This window comes from Micropterus salmoides, unplaced genomic scaffold, assembly GCF_014851395.1.
Source record: "Micropterus salmoides isolate LMB-PRFRI ecotype aquatic unplaced genomic scaffold, ASM1485139v1 Ms_hic_scaffold_3923, whole genome shotgun sequence".
Lineage (NCBI taxonomy): Eukaryota > Metazoa > Chordata > Actinopteri > Centrarchiformes > Centrarchidae > Micropterus > Micropterus salmoides.
Window position 1 is genome coordinate 57,636 of NW_024043288.1, and position 11,990 is coordinate 69,625.

At 47.2% G+C, this 11,990-nt stretch overlaps 1 protein-coding gene across 1 annotated transcript; it reads left to right on the plus strand.

Annotated features, from left to right (window-relative positions):
• Window positions 1-1,459: 1,459 nt before the first annotated feature.
• On the plus strand, window positions 1,460-11,546 carry LOC119885099 (rac GTPase-activating protein 1-like; the record flags this gene model as incomplete). The annotated part of the gene is made up of 15 exons (XM_038695342.1): window positions 1,460-1,508; window positions 1,951-2,071; window positions 2,523-2,725; window positions 3,983-4,122; window positions 5,377-5,449; window positions 5,855-5,908; window positions 5,984-6,082; window positions 7,628-7,778; window positions 7,992-8,128; window positions 8,624-8,785; window positions 9,585-9,680; window positions 10,145-10,343; window positions 10,833-10,938; window positions 11,130-11,262; window positions 11,426-11,546. Coding segments are annotated over exons 2-15 (1,765 nt in total), but the record flags the coding sequence as incomplete, so codon positions are not given.
• Window positions 11,547-11,990: the final 444 nt, after the last annotated feature.

Here is an 11,990-nt window from a genome sequence, read left to right on the forward strand (position 1 = left end):
ATGAAACGTTCCAGTAATATCTACCCAAAACCCAACCACTAGCCAAAAGGAAAACCAGTGTGATGAAGAACACTGCAACGGAGAGACACTCTGCCTGAGCATGTTATTCTGGAGAACAGTAAACATGGCTTTAAAATGTCATGGAAACAAGATCTCCTGGCGAGACGGCTTTCCTCATCCCAGGATGCTTAGACTCTAGGTCATGCAATGTAATGTCTAGATAACATCTATTGTTTTCTTTTTCTTCTGTTTGTTCTGTTGAGTGATTTTTCCTGATGAGAGCTGGGTTATGTGTTGGTGTGTGTGACTTTCTGTAATTGTGTCCTGCACTGTATAGAGTTGTGTGTCTGTGTGGACCTCAGGAGGAACAGCTGTTGCTAATGAATGAAAATCAAATGAAAAATATCTGATGATCTAAACTGGAAACTATGTACTGTAATGACGAGTAGTACGCTGCTCTGGCATTACGGAGGGCCTTCCTATAAGTTTTAAGACTATCTTGCCAAATTAAACGAGAATTTTCCACTTTGGTGGAACGCCAATTCCTCTCAAGTTTCCGTGATATTTGCTTTAATTTGCGAGTTTCAGTATTATACCATGGAGCTAACCGTCTTTGTTTTAGTATTTTCTTTTTTAGAGGGGCTACAGAGTCGAGTGTCATTCGCAGCGAGCCTGCAGCACTATCAACAAGATGATCGATTTGGGAGGGACTGAAATTAGCATAGGAGTCCGTTACTTTGTGACTAGATAATGTATTTAGAGCTGATGGAATCGCATTCTTAAATTTAGCTATGGCACTATCAGACAGACATCTTGTATAGAAATTTTTGCCCAATGGCGAGTAGTTCAGCAATACAAACTCAAAAGTTATCAAACAGTGGTCGGACAAAGAGGGATTCTGTGGGAACACCACTAAATGTTCAATTTCAATACCATACACCAAAACAAGGTCGAGGGTGTGGTTAAAACAGTGAGTCGGTCTATGAACTCTGACAGAAGCCGACTAAATCTGCTGATCTTTTGTCGGTGGAGTCTGGGGATGAGCGCGATGCAGCGACTGTTTCTGGTTAAACTCTTTAGAGAAGCATCCTCTCCATGATGCTGTCAGACTGATCTGAGCCGGCTGAAACCAGGTTTACCGCTTCACTGCTCGCTACTGGACCGGTCTCATGTTGTCCCCATTCATCCAGGCTCATTTTCTTCATGACCGGTTTCAGAAAGACAGAATAAATCCATCCATCATTTCTGCTGCAGCTTCAGACGAGACAGCTGATGCTGGTTTTTGTGCTTCAGCAGCTGTTTGTTCGTTTTTATCAGGTGATTTCAGTTCTTTAAATCTTCAGACAGAAAAACAAACCGGTTCCTCTTATTGATTTCTTTACCACGTGACGAAGCAGCCGCGCTGATGACGTCACGGGCAACAGGCCTTGAGCAGGTAAGGTCACGTGGTCTCGGACGCGGCGGGACAAATCAGTGAAGCAGCTGACGATCTGCAGCTTCCTCTTCAGGTGAGTCGGACCTCCAGCCGGTCCCCCTTTCTGGTTCTGAGCACGTGTCAGACTGCTTCCCCCGAGGGTTTCAGAGTTTCAGGGTTTCTGAGGATCCAGATTTTAATCCCGCAGATCACCGCGTGCGCCTCGCGGGAGCGCGCACAGCCAATCGGTCAGAAATGTTTTCAAGCTTCATCGGAGCTGAAAGAGATCCGCGAGCACAGAGGGGGGGGGGGGCTTCATGGGTGTCTCTGCGTGGTGCAACATGAGGGTCACGGGCCTTGTGTCCGTCTGCAGTAACTCAGCAGGACCCGGGGGGGGGATTCAATCTGCTGCTGCAGGCTTTTACTTTGAAGGTTTGTGAAACAGCTGTTAAATTCTGTGTTAACTGAGTGAAGCTGGAGGAAGTCTGGACCAAACTACCAAAATAAGAGTCTTGTTGTTTCTTTTAATGTTGCAGTCGGAGGCGGGGGGGTCAGAGCGGACATTGATGGGGGAGTTCCGGCGCCTTGTGGAGGAGCTGCTGGCTCTTTGTCTCTCGAGGATCACTATGGAGGAGAACGCCATCAGCTGTGATCTGAGTGAGCCCTCAACACCACCAACCCAGGACCAGGTCACACCTGAGATCCACCTTAGACCCGGTGTTCAGGAAGTTGTTTCTTTATTGTCTCACGTTTCCTCCTAAAGTTCTGCACAAACGCGGTAGTTGTGGTGCTCACAGTACGGCAATTAATCGATTAGCCGTCAACTATTAAATCAATCTCCAACTATTTCCTCCTTCCTGAGTCTGAAACTCTCGTTCCAGCCTCTCAAATGGTTCCTGGTTCCTTCGCTCCTCTGACTTTAGCGGACGTCACTTTAAAGACCAGAGAACTGATCGATCAGCGGTGAAAACGTCGTTAATTAACAGAAGTAGTGTTTGTACTAACAGCCAATCACAGAGCTTCAGTGTCTGTCGGTGAGCCGCTGAGGCTCATGGGGATTGGAGTATCTGGAGACACAGATTCAGAGTTCTGTCTGCGGCTCTTTCAGGCCTGGCTGAGGTGGCGAAGACCTGCGAGGCGATGAGGAAGCAGTGGCTGCACGCCGAGCTGGAGATGAAGAAGTACAAGGAGCTGCTGGTGAAGTCCGACGTGGCCAAAGCCGCCCTGGAGGTCAAACTGAAACACGCCCGGAACCAGCTGGACGTGGAGATGAAGAAACGCTACAAGGTCGAAGGAGACTACCAGTACCTGGTGAGTCCGGTCCGCACTTCCTGTTCCCTCCTCCGGGGGAGAAATTTGCTTAAGATATGTTTTCTACCTCTCGATTTAACTGGAGAGAAGACGTCAGATGGAGTTTTGAAGTCATTTGTTAAAAATGTTCATGTTTATTTGTAAAAAAAGAGATCTGTGTTCCACCCGGTGGAAATCCTCCAAAGTCAGTAACTGTTCTGTCCTGACGTGTTTTAACATTTCAGTTCAGAGGAGACGACCTTCTGCCTGGTAACCCTGGCAACAGGTTTCTACGTCAGCCAACACGCAGAGCAGTGTGTGTTAATGAACGAACGTCATGTTGAGCGTCAGCGGGTGGTTTAACATTTTCAACATGTGCTGCCGTTCCTTCAGCTGCTTCTCGTCACGTCGGGGAACCTCGGAGCAGAACTCTGACTCCATGTTCACGGTTCTTTTCCTAGTGGGAGTTCAGAAAGTTCCGAGTTGCCTGGAACGCAGCATTACTCTTCAGCTGGGGCGCGTTCAATCCCAAAATCTCTTGCAACGTTCTGCAACGGGCTTCGAGGTGTGTTTTCTTCTTTCCGGTGGGCGTGTCTCAGGTGTTACCCAATCAGCGGCGACAAGTTTGTAAACAAAACGGAAAATGCAGTGCGCTTGCGTCCACAGCGGGGTGTTCAGGGAACCACCGTTTTTCCACATTTCGTCTGCACTGAACTCGCCCAGCTGTTACTTCACTGTCTCTCTTCCTCACTGCGACACTCTGCTGTCAATCAAACTGAACCAGGGACACGCCCCTCCAGCCGTCCTCAAACACCTTTTTCTTTTTATTAAAACACTTAAAAACATGTTTACGTTAATTTTGACTACAATAAAGGACATGATTTCAATTGGACGTAATATTTTACTCAACAAATAAGAAATCCGTCTTTTAGTCAGTTGGCAACGTGGCCCTGAGGCTCCACCCACTCTCCCACACCTCCGTTTTAAACCTCAGACCTTCCGCTCTGTTTCCTCCTGTCCAGACTGACCCCGTTCTGGTTTTAAACTCCGGGGTTTTAATTGCTCGTGAGGATGTAGCCTCGGCATGTCTCCTGTCCACCTTCAGTCTGATAGTTTCACTGCGATGACGAAGACGCTCCGTCACAAACGCGCTGAACGTGACCCGGTTCACAGAAGCAGAGGATCGACCCTTTCCTTCACAATGACTCTGATGTTTCCTGTAGCGCCGCCATCATGACACGCGTTGAGCTGCCGTTGTCTTGTCTCTGTGCTTCACAGCAGAGGCAGATGCAGCTGATGTGCGACATCCTGGTCCACGACAGTAAGTCCAGCGCCTGTCTGAACGATGAACAGAAATCTCTTCTGGCTACGTTTGAACACAAGGGAGCGAACATGACGCTGCACAAGAGCAGCAGACGGTAAGAGACGAGCCCGTCACGTATCCACTGATGAAAGGGTTAAAGTTACATGAACGTGTTTGGCCCCCGGGGGACAGAGGAGGAGGAGCCATGAAGAGTCGGACAGACTCTGTGTGTTGCAGTCGACACACGGAGCCACCAATCGGAGCTCAGGCTCACACATCAGGAGCTGAAGAAACGTTCAGACGTTACGAACTGTGATCACACGAAATGCCCAGATATATTCCAGATGAGGAAGCTTACTGGACAGACTCCACTGCCCCCGGTGGTGACGTTAACCAAGTACATGCACTCAAGTACTGCACTTAAGTACAAATTAGAGGTACTTCTACTTTACTTTTACATTTTCATGCCGCTTTCTCCATCTCAGCGGGAGATCTTGTTCTTTTTACTTCACTTCATTTATCTTCAGTTACGTTCCAAAGTCAGATTTTTACACATGAAGACTTTATAAAATATGATGTTTGGTTATAAATGAAACGGTTTATAAGTACAGCTGGTCCATTAGTGGGTCGACAGAAAATTTATGAGCAGTTTATTTTGGTAATCGTTGAAGTTATTTTTCATGTAGAAACATTTTGTGACAATTTGCTGTTTTTCCTTTTTATTATTTGAATGTAGTTTTAATTAGAGTTAGATCAGCATTGTGATTGTGTCTGTTTGGGCAACTGTGAGAACATTTCTCACTATTTTCTGAATCTTTAAAATCAATGACTGGAGAAAGTAAAGCCGGGTCACGTGTGGCCGCTGCTCTCTGTTCAGCCAGGTCAGTTCTTCTGTCGGGTCCTGGTTGTGGTGCGGTGGTGGCTTTATAAAGCTGAGAACATCTGAAATCAAGAGTCTGGGAGGATTTATTTCAGAAGTTGTCCGGGATTCATTCTGGGAGGTTTCGGGGTTTTGGTTGCTTTAGAGTAGCCTGGGAAGATTTCAGGATTTCATTCAAGGATGTCAAAAGGTTTGAGATATTTCCTGGGGTGCAGGATAATGAAGTTTCAGAAGTTCTTTGGGAGACCCAGGCTCCGGAGGGTTCCAGTGGTGGATGAGGAGGTTTGGGGGATCTGGAGGTGGTGGCAGGTTGACCCTGTACATTGCAGACGTTCTGTACAGGTTCCAGGGCTCTAAGTAGTTTTGATGGCAGGAGTCGTCCAGTCGATTCTCAGTGGGATCAGCAGCAGTAATGCAGAGGAAAAAGGTGGAATTTAAACTTTGAGAAGCACAACATGTTGTTGAGTCTTTGTCTCTTTGTTCTTTCAGGTTGTCCGTGATTGACGAGTCATCTTTCCTGTCTCACTCTGATATCAGCTACGATCGGACCGATGACGACGTGGTACACATGTTTGTCTGTTCCACAGACTGGATCAGGACCAGCTGCTGCTTTTAAATGTTTACTGTTAATTTGTCCTTCAGATCGGGGTTCACGTTGGTTTCTTTCTTTCATCTGATGAGTTCACTTCATTCTTAGTCACATAAAGTGGCAGGCAGTGCTCGGATTCCCCCTTCACTGTCCACAAACCTCTTTGAGACTGTTCTCACGTTGTCCTGGACGAGTGGTGCCCCATATTTATAAATCTTTTAGTCATATTAATAACTTTGTTAAATTAACTAAATATCTTTGATAGTTGCTAAGAACCAGACCCCAGCAACAGGTTCTGCTTAGTTAGAAAGATTAGAAGCCATGTTGCCCATCAGGACAGCAGCCTGACGGGACTTTGGGTTTTTCATTTTGTTCCAGGACCTGGACACAACAGTGATCAAACCCCTGAGATCCAGAGCCAGAGAGAGAAGGGTCAGTGTGACCGAGAGCTTTCCATGTTTCCCAGCATGCCTATGGTTTGTCTGACGTTCTGTTGGTCCCCTGCAGCGCTCGTCCATGGGGCCGGCTGTCGGCGCTCTGGCTGGGAAGCGAGGGAGGAGCGGGAACATGTCGGCAGAGCTGCTGGAGAGAAAAACTGTGGACAAGGTGAGCAGGAACATCTGATGAGACATTTAAATCTGTGGGCCCCACGTAGAACAAAGACACTCCCAGGTCTTAGTGAAAGACACACTTTGAAATGTAAGTTACACCAAAGCTGCAAGCAGCGCTGGTCCTGATGCACGTTGGAGCGTGCTGCGGCCACGGTGCAGCTGCGGAGGTCGTCGGTGTGGCTCTGAATTATCATGTGTTGGTTAAACGTCGCTTCCTGTGTGGCTCTAGAGAACATCTATGTTGGTGTGGAAACTTTCATCACGTGGCTCACTTCCTGCTGCCAGTAGGGGGTGCTATAACATTGATTGAATTTCGGCTTGGCGACGTGTTGAGGGCCGGACTCTCATCAAACATGCAAAGCTTCGTACAGATGTGAGCAAGTACACTGAAGTTACAACAACTTCCTGTTCCACGGCGAATCAGACAGCACTACGTTCAACAGTTCCTTTAGACTGCACAGTGAAACTTTTATATCGATCCGATTAATTCTGCAGGAGAAGTTTGTACGGAACGTGTAAATGGACAAAAATTACCATTAAACTTAAAATTGCCAACTTCCTGTTGGGTTTAGGGGATGGCTCCAGGATGTTACGTGAGCCACAACAAGATTTTGTGCATCTAAGTAAAAAAACATGGTGCTGGGGCTGCGTCGGTCACTTCCTGTTGCCTGCAGGTGGCGCTTTGACTTTGACTGAGTATTGGCATATAGAAGTCATCCAACCTGTTAAACGTGGCACGTGTGGCCGACTTCCTGTTGGGTTCAGGACATCGCCACTGGAGGCTTTTTTTGTAGGTGTGGACATGAAATATCTGCCACAAAACGTTTGCATGTTTAAACAGCCAAAAATGTGCTTCATTTGCCAAAGAGGGAGAGAATTCCTTCAGGTTCAATAGGGTCGTAGCCGCTGTTTTTCACCCTCAAACTTTTTTTTTTTCCTGTCACGTTGTTCGTCGTCACCTCTCACTGAGATATTTATTTGATCGTTATTTTTTTGATCATGTGTGAGCTGCAGCTCCTTCTGTGTCGGGTAGTTTTGTCTGTAATGATAGAATGCATAGTATTCTGAAATGTTTCTGTGATGTAGTGTAGTAAAAGCAGCATACAAAGAAAATACTAGTGTAAATCTACATAGTTACTCTCCACCAGGATCTATTGGTGGATGTTGTTGGCAGTGCAGCCTGAGATGAAGCCTTCAGACACTACCCGGGGCTGCTACTCAAACATCAGTCAGAGATGAGGAAGGCTAAATACAACATCATCTAGAGCCTCGTTTAGACCCAAGAGTTCCAGAAAGGTTTGGAAACAAAGTCCCTGATGCTCCTGTTTCCATCTGAAGAAGCGTGAAGATCAGACATTAAAACACGGACATCATGGTTATTCTGCTTTAGAACGTAACCGGCATCCCGCTACATTGATTAACTGGTTGAAAATAATTAGTACAGATGACTCCACATCCCAGAATCCTCTGTCTCAGTAAGACCGTTCCCCAGTCTGTGGTGTGACTTTAAAATGTTGAGCTGAGTTTGTGTGTGACTCAGGAAGTGGAGACGATAGTGAAGGCGTCCGTGATGACCCCTGAGACCGGAGGGCAGATCCACATGGTGGTGGGAATCACCCAGGAGAGCCCTGACCCCCCATCCCGGACCGTCACAAAGGAGTGTGCTATCTCCATCGGAGGAGGAGGAGGAGGTGAGGATTTCTGTTCATCAGTGAGAGCCCAACATTTATTTACTGTCCTCAGAGAGTCTTCAGTACTGTGATGTTTAAGGAATTATGTGCATTGGCTCCACTGACAGATAAATATCAGCTGCCGCCCGTTAAGCTGCACAGTTACACTGAATCAGAACATCCCAAACTTTCTGAACACAGTCTGAACTCTGTGATTTGGTTTTTGTTCCTCAGACCAAACCTCTGTGTGGTTTCCCTGTGATGAAACGGAGCCTGAAACTGAAGCAAAGAAGGTGGAGAGCTCTGCAGTCAGAGCGCCGTACACCTGCAGAGCTGAGAAAACCCTGAAACATGTCTTTCTTTCTAAAACGGTACGAGCTTCATTACCAGGTGTCTCAGTCTGACGACAACAAGCATCCCTGATCAGTCGTAAAACCTCAGATAATGAAGCTTTTAACAGCTCCAGGGGTGGGTTGAATCCAGCTCAAGTCCATGGAAACGGTACAGAGTACCTGAAACATCCGAGGTTTGTAGTTAATGGATGGTGTAATTTTACATGAGAGAAGAGATATGAGGCAGTTTAGTAAACATCACAAGATGAAGAAGTCCATGTAGCTCTGACAGTGAGCAGAGGGGAGCGGATCAGTGACGACAGGCTGGGATCTGGGCACCATAAAGCTTCAGTGACGGGACAGTCAGACAGTGCTGGATGTGAAAAAATCTCCAGCAGAAACCAATGGAATATAAAACTGAAGTACTGAGAATTATGACATAAAAGTTATTTCTTTATGACATGGCTCCCATCAGGACCACAGACCGAGTTCTTACATCCGGTCTGTCTGTGGCCTTTATCTGCCTCCCTGCAGGTGATCCGGCCGGAGACGTGCTTGCCGTGCGGGAAGAGGATCCGCTTTGGGAAGATGGCGTTGAAGTGCAGAAACTGCCGCGCTGCCATTCATCCAGAGTGCAAACTGAAATTCACTGACGGCTGCTCTGCCACCGCTCCGGCAGGAAGTTTAGCTCAGCAGGTACCTCCAGAGTGCTTTAAGGCTCATTCGGACGTCATTAAGCCCCATGCAGACAAAGGACATGGGGGAGGTGGGGAGGCTCCTCAGTACTGTAACTCCTCGTTCAGCATCAGATTTTAATCCTGGTGAAATGAAGGATCTAGACTGTAACAGACCTTCAGCAGGACAAAGACTAAAGAGAGAGCCTGAAGCCATTAAATACACATGTTGAATCATTCAGGGTGACTCTTCCTGAGGACATCACTGTCTCTGATGTCCAGAATTCAGATCAGAAACCAGAGAGAGACGCTGCAGAACCTCCTCAGAATCTTCATGTTAAGTTTCCTTCAGTGACACAGTAATCCAGTGATAGCTGTCTGTACATCCATGCTAACAGCTAACTACAGTTTGACTACACGTGAACACATACAGGCTGTAGACAGAACAGCAGCAGCAACCTACAGACCATCCGATCGCTTCAATTGTTTCTGTTGTCATAGTGGTTCTAAATAGCCCTAAAAGTTGGTGTTAGCATTTTAGCATCTGTCAGATTAGCTTCATTTTTGACTTCCTCCATTTTCACACAAGTTACACTGAGCCGATGAAATGCAGAGAAGGATCCTCTGAACCACTTTAAAATACAAGGACAATGTCCAGACTTGATTTAAAGGACAGGAGGAGCAGCAGGATCAGAGACACAGGGGGTCAGGGAGGGGACCAGAGAAGGGGCTGTTAAAACCAGGCAACCTCGCCTGGAGAGGGGCTGACTGAACTACCCTGTAAAACAGACCTGAGTCAGATGTTGTTTCTTTCTCTTCAGAACTCATTGGAGGCGTTTGCTCCAACAGCCCCCCCCAGAGTACCTCGGCTGATTGTGGACTGTGTGACAGAGATCGAGCGGCGGGGGCTGGAGGAGGTGAGCTCATCCTCAGGCTTCAGTCTGTATGAGTCTGACTTTTATTCTCATTGAGTCCTGACTACAAGCCCTCCTTTAGTCAGGAGAGTGTTGCCTTCTGGGATGTTGATGAATGAAGTTAACAGCTGCTACCAGGTAACACTACTTGAGGATAAGTAGAGTTGCAAAGTGGGAGGAGTTACTAAAAGGTAAAATCCCACAAGCTCCCCTGCTGAATCACCACAACTCAAGAACAGCTGTCAGGAAAGATCTGACTCTTGATAAAGTCAAAGTTGCATGATGGGTATTGTAGTATTTACACCCGCTGTCTGCAGACAGGACTGTAAAGGAATGCTGCTGTCTGCAGGGCTGGACAGAGGTTAACTTGCTGCTGTCTGCAGGACTGGATAGAGGTTAACTTGCTGCCGTCCTGCTGTCTGCAGGGCTGGACAGAGGTTAACTTGCTGCTCTCCTGCTCTCCACAGAGAGGACTGTACAGAGTTCCTGGAGGGGAGCGTCTGGTAAAGGAGCTCAGAGATCGGTTCCTCCAGGGGAAAACTCCGCTCATGCTCGGTAAAGTCCATGACGTCCATGTGCTGTGTGGACTTCTGAAAGACTTTCTGAGGAAGCTGAAGGAGCCTCTCATCACCTTCAGACTGCACAGGACCTTCATGGAGGCTGCAGGTATGGAGAGGGAGGGAGACAGACGGAGGTCATGTATCCATACTGTTGTTATGTCGTGAATCGCTTCTGTAAATGCCACGTCGACTTCCTGTGTGTCCTCTGCTGCTCATCTTTCCCTGTGAAAGGGTTTTTTGCGGAGTTGTTCTTTATGTGAATGGAGGCTCTGAGTACAGAGGGGGTCGTCCCGGGGTGCAGAGCCCCTTGAGGCAAATCGCTGATATTCGGTTATATAAGCAAAGTTGACCTGTCTTTGCTGCAGGAGATGAAATGTCTGAAAGAAGTGAGGAGGTCAAATCAGTTAGTGATGTTAAAAACTCTTTTAAAATGAAACCAGGAGTGAGAAGAGACTTTTATACATCATCATAATCATACACTTTGATCACATCGTGAAATCGGGTGAGGGAACCCTTTCTCTTTTCAGTCTGGTTGTTAAACATCTCAGAGCCTAATATCGTCTGTGGCATCACATCTCTCATCACTGTGTTGCAGAGCTGGCTGATGAAGACAACAGCACTGCCATCATGTACCGGGCCATAGCCGAGCTGCCGAAGGCCAACAGAGACACGCTGGCCTTCCTCATGCTTCACTTACAGAAGTAAGAGCACAGCTCCTCTCTGAGGCCTTCTGGTGGACACTGAACAGAACTGTGTCAGCAGCAGAGACTCCGGCTGCCTCACTGCCTCACAGTTAACATGCAGAACACCTCTCACCAGCACACACCCCGACATCACCCTGCTGTGGTGGAGCCAACACACACAACACCTTACATGCTGTATTTATTTTTAGGGTGATGAAGAGCCCCAAGTGTCAGATGGACCACAATAATTTGGCCCGGGTGTTTGGACCAACTCTAGTGGGACACGGGATGTCCGAGCCGTCTCCAACCACCATCATGAGAGACACCAACACTCAGCCAAAGGTTGGCTTGTTTCTGAATGTCGTACTAAACACTGGACGGTTTCTTACAGCTAACACCGTGAATCAGATGTTGTTAGGGTTTCCTTTCGGAGCAGCGGCTGCAGGGCGGAACAAATGCCGTCCTTCCCCTGAGCGCTTCATTATGGCCTCTGCTCTCGTCTCAGGTTATTTGCTGCATGTTGTCCCTCCCTGAAGTCTACTGGAGACGTGTCCTCTCCTCCCAGATGGATCAGATCCCGTCTTCGTCCTCCAGCACTACGACCTACAGCCAGGATGACGGACACGGTGAGTTTCAGACGCTGTACGTGTCATCAGTGGTCTCTTGTGTTCGCAGCGGCAGCATCAGTTTGTCCGTCACTGCTGTCCCGGCTGAAAAATGATCAGCTGGGTCCGTCAACAAGTCTCTTACCCCCGTTCGAACTAGCACAGTCGAAACCAGATGATCTTCTCTTCTGAGTAAACGACAACCAAAGCAGGGCTTGGTTTGTTCCTGATTAGTGTTAATAGTGTTAGTGCCATTTTTAAATTCAGTCTTAGTCCTGTCAAATGTCCTTGTTAGTTTTTGTCATATTTAGTCGACTGTATACTACTGTTTTTAGTCTAGTTTTAGTCATTAAGCATCTTTTAGTTAATCCTTACTGCTGAAGCATGTAGGCCAGGGGCCCACTGTGAAAGTGGGTTTGTCTTATTAATATATTATAATAATAAAATGATCATTTGTAGCCATTT